Source organism: Neophocaena asiaeorientalis, unplaced genomic scaffold (genome assembly GCF_003031525.2).
Source record: "Neophocaena asiaeorientalis asiaeorientalis breed wild unplaced genomic scaffold, Neophocaena_asiaeorientalis_V1.1 scaffold461, whole genome shotgun sequence".
NCBI lineage: Eukaryota > Metazoa > Chordata > Mammalia > Artiodactyla > Phocoenidae > Neophocaena > Neophocaena asiaeorientalis.
The window spans coordinates 3,886,310-3,889,646 of NW_020173230.1; the positions used below are offsets into that span (position 1 = coordinate 3,886,310).

General features: G+C 61.3%; 2 protein-coding genes across 2 annotated transcripts in view; one reads left to right on the forward strand and one right to left on the reverse strand.

The window, feature by feature from the left end:
• The window catches only part of LRWD1 (leucine rich repeats and WD repeat domain containing 1), a 7,027-nt gene extending 5,632 nt beyond the window's left edge, over positions 1-1,395 (forward strand). Inside the window, exons 12-15 of the mRNA XM_024745255.1 lie at positions 264-355; positions 540-695; positions 777-889; positions 984-1,395. Coding sequence (XP_024601023.1) covers positions 264-355; positions 540-695; positions 777-889; positions 984-1,130 — 508 coding nt within the window. The 3' untranslated portion in view covers positions 1,131-1,395. The remainder of the gene's footprint in view (positions 1-263; positions 356-539; positions 696-776; positions 890-983) is intronic.
• A 147-nt stretch (positions 1,396-1,542) lies between these two features.
• The window catches only part of POLR2J (RNA polymerase II subunit J), a 4,230-nt gene continuing 2,435 nt past the window's right edge, over positions 1,543-3,337 (reverse strand). The window contains exons 3-4 of the mRNA XM_024745261.1: positions 2,514-2,688; positions 1,543-1,731 (exon numbers count right to left, since the gene is read on the reverse strand). Of these exons, the coding sequence (XP_024601029.1) occupies positions 1,696-1,731; positions 2,514-2,688 (211 nt within the window). The 3' untranslated portion in view covers positions 1,543-1,695. The remainder of the gene's footprint in view (positions 1,732-2,513; positions 2,689-3,337) is intronic.

Here is a 3,337-nt window from a genome sequence, read left to right on the forward strand (position 1 = left end):
CTAGAAGCACCCACTTGGCCAGTGAACTGCTCACCTCACTCAGCCTCAGAAGCGCTGCCTCGCTCTGGAGCCCTTCCCAGCCATGTCCCTGCGCCCCCTAAGTTGCCACCGCCTGTGACTCAGCACACTCAGGTGCTGGCTCCCCCTTCCAGGCCCTGGAAGCCAGGGAGGGCCCAGAGTAAGTGCCCAGCAGGTGTCTGAATGAGCGAGCGGCCCTTTGTGTGCAGCCTTCCTGGCTGACCAGTACTTCCGCTGCCCCACAGGGTGTGTGAGGTGGAGTTCGTCTTCTCCGAAGGCTCTGAGGCAACTGGACGGAGAGTGGACGGGCTGGCGTTCGTGAACGAGGACGTCGTGGGTGAGCGAGCTTAGCTCGGGACAGTCTGGCTTCCTGGGACCCAGATGGGCCCTGGTCAGGCCTTCTGGGGTCACTTCTCCCTGGGCTGGGGTTTAGGTCCGAGGGCTTCGGAGGGGTCCCCACTGTGGGACACGAGTTGCCCGGAGAGGGGCCCCCGGGCACAGTTCTTCACTCTCCCCGACAGCCTCCAAAGGGAGTAGCCTGGGCACCATCTGCCTGTGGAGCTGGAGCCAGACGTGGCAGGGCCGGGGCAGCCGGTCCACAGTGGCCGTCGTGGTCCTGGCCTGGCTGCAGTGGTCGCCCACCGAGCTCGCCTACTTCTCACTCAGCACCTGTCCTGGTGAGTCGCCTGCCGGCCACCCCTAACCCTGCACCTCTGGGAGCTCCGCCCCACCTCAGATTCCCATCTCTGTGCTGGCAGATGAGGGGATGGTGCTCTGCGGGGACGAGGAGGGCAACGTGTGGATCTACGACGTCAGGCCCCTCGTGGCGCAGAGGCCCCCGCCGCCGGCCACCCCACAGGCCCCCACGCAGGTAGGCATGCGCACTGTGGTCCCCGCCAGGGCTGGCGCTGCCCGGGGGCCCGTGTCAGGAAGCAGGAGCCCAGCGCCCTCTCTCCCCCCTCCAGATCCTTAAGTGGCCCCAGCCCCGGGCCCTGGGCCAGACAGTGAGCAGGACCATGGTGAACACGGTGGTGGCCGACCCCACCTTTACCTACCTCACGGCACTGACGGACTCCAACATTGTCGCCATCTGGAGGAGAAACCAGCCTTGACTGTGGGACGCAACTTACTCAGCTTTTAGGGTCGTGAGGGGGATCTTCTTATCGGTGACTATTTTTTATTAAAGTCTACTGTGTAAGAGAAACCTGGGGGGAGCTGTTTGTGGGCCCCATCTGGTGTCCCCCGCTGAGTGAGGCAGGCAGGCCCGGCAGCTGAGACTCCCAGGGCAGGGACGCCTGGAAGCACACGAGCTTTCAGTTCCTTCTGCTTGAGACACCGCCGGGCAGCCCCAGGTTCCCGGGTTTTGTCCAGAATGAGTTTGTTCCTGCCACCCTCTCAGACAGAAATCTGGCTCCCTGGGCTAGTCCTAAAATGAGGCCCCCGAGTGGCTCCGGAACAGGCCCCCCACCTCTACTGGACTGACCCAAGGCTGTGAAGTCACCTCTGCTTCAGCCCGCAGCTGGGTCTTTTCCTGCCACACTTTATTAGGAAGGTAAGACAGACTCTGTGTAAAGGACACATCGGTGTCAGGGGTGAGGGACTTTCTACAAGGAGGCCCACAGCTGGAGGAAGTGCTTTTGTCCACCTGGTGCCTGGAGAAGGGCCGGGTGCAGCCCACTACTCGATTCCTTCTTGCTTGTCTTTGATGGCCACCTGAGGGGGAGGAAGGAGGCAGCGCCCTGAGCTGGAATGGCCGGGTGAGGATGTTGGGAACGCAGCCTCAGCCTCCCTGACCAAGGGCTGCCAGGACCTTGGCCAGGGGCCCCAAACGGTTCCGGGCACCAGGTAGCCAGCACCCCAGGGACCCTCTAGCCAGCCCTACCCACCCCACCATGACTTCCCTGCAGCACAGGTCCTGCTGCCTGGGGTGGCAGGGAGGCAGGGGAGTAGAGGTGCTTCCTGGTGAGCCTATGACTGACAGACTGAAAATCTGACAAGCCGTGGATCTGTCCCACCCTAAATCGTGTCTGGACTTTGAAACCCCCTGCGTGAGATGTGACCACACCCATCTGGCCTTCTTGATGGTGGTACCCCACGATAAGATGAGCTGCCCCCTAGCCAGAGAAACCACAGGGCAGCGGCACCACAGGGAAGAGGCTTGGAGGGACAGCCCCAGGCAGCAGGCCCCTTGCTTCCACGGGGACCATGAGAGCACAAAGGGAGACCCTGGGCACTGGGTGAGGTCCCACCCCTGGGTGCAGACAGCAGGCCCCAGGCCTCACCTCCATGACCCCTCAGTCCACACTTCCCGGATGCTGTGGTGTACACCCCTGTTCTGTCATCACCCCCGCCCAGCCCCCATTTCCCCCACCGAATAAATCAGAGGAGACAACCCGGGGATCGTCCTAGGTGTGGGCATGAACACGCTGCAGCTGTGACCATACAGGCTGGCGTCCAGACTGACCCCAGCCCCTCCGGCACGCCCAGCTCCTCACCCGGAATCGCTCTTCCAGCAGGGAGAGCTCGCTGATGAGGTCTGTGATGGCATTGGTGAAGGCCTCCTGGGGGCTGTAGTCTGGTGTGGTCTGCACGCGGATGATGATCTTGTGTTCCAAGGGGTGGGGGACTTTGTAGCCAGCAAACAGCACCTGTGGGTCCTTCAGCAGCTGCCTGAGACACAGGGATGGGTGGAGTGGGGGTGGGTGGTGAGTCTAGGGCCCTTGGGGCTCTGGCCCCTTGTGACCTTCCAGGCCTTCTAACCAAGGGTCTTCCCGTTGGGTTGGGGCCTGTAAGCAAATGCAGCTGCTCTCGATCTTTAGTTGTTTGTGTTGTGTGATGTCGTTGTCACCACCCCACAGCCCCTGCAAAAATGTCCAAGTAAGACAGACATGTGAAGAAGATACAGCATGTGGGGACTCCTCCCATATACACACCTACATCCATGAGGATCAACGACCCTACCTAGTAAACACGGTTTCCAGCAACCTCTTCCCTCAGGAGACGTCAGGGACCCTCAACGGCCCCAAAGAAACCTCCCTAGGCAGTAAAAATCCAGCTAGTGTTCAGGAAAAAAAAGCCCCATTCCCAGCCCCAAAAGAGCATCTGGCACAGCAAATAAAGGCAGCAGGGGGAGAAGGCCCCAGGCTCTGAGCACTTCATAAAGTGGAAACGGAAATCCACTGGGCGATGCAGGCTGGCAGCTGCCGTCCGCACGCATGGGGTCCTGGTCCACGAGGCTATGGGGAAGCGAAGCCTGAATCGTGAGCTGTGCCCTGAGCGCGTGGGGGTTTTCTCCAGATCAGCTCCCTGAAATGTGAGC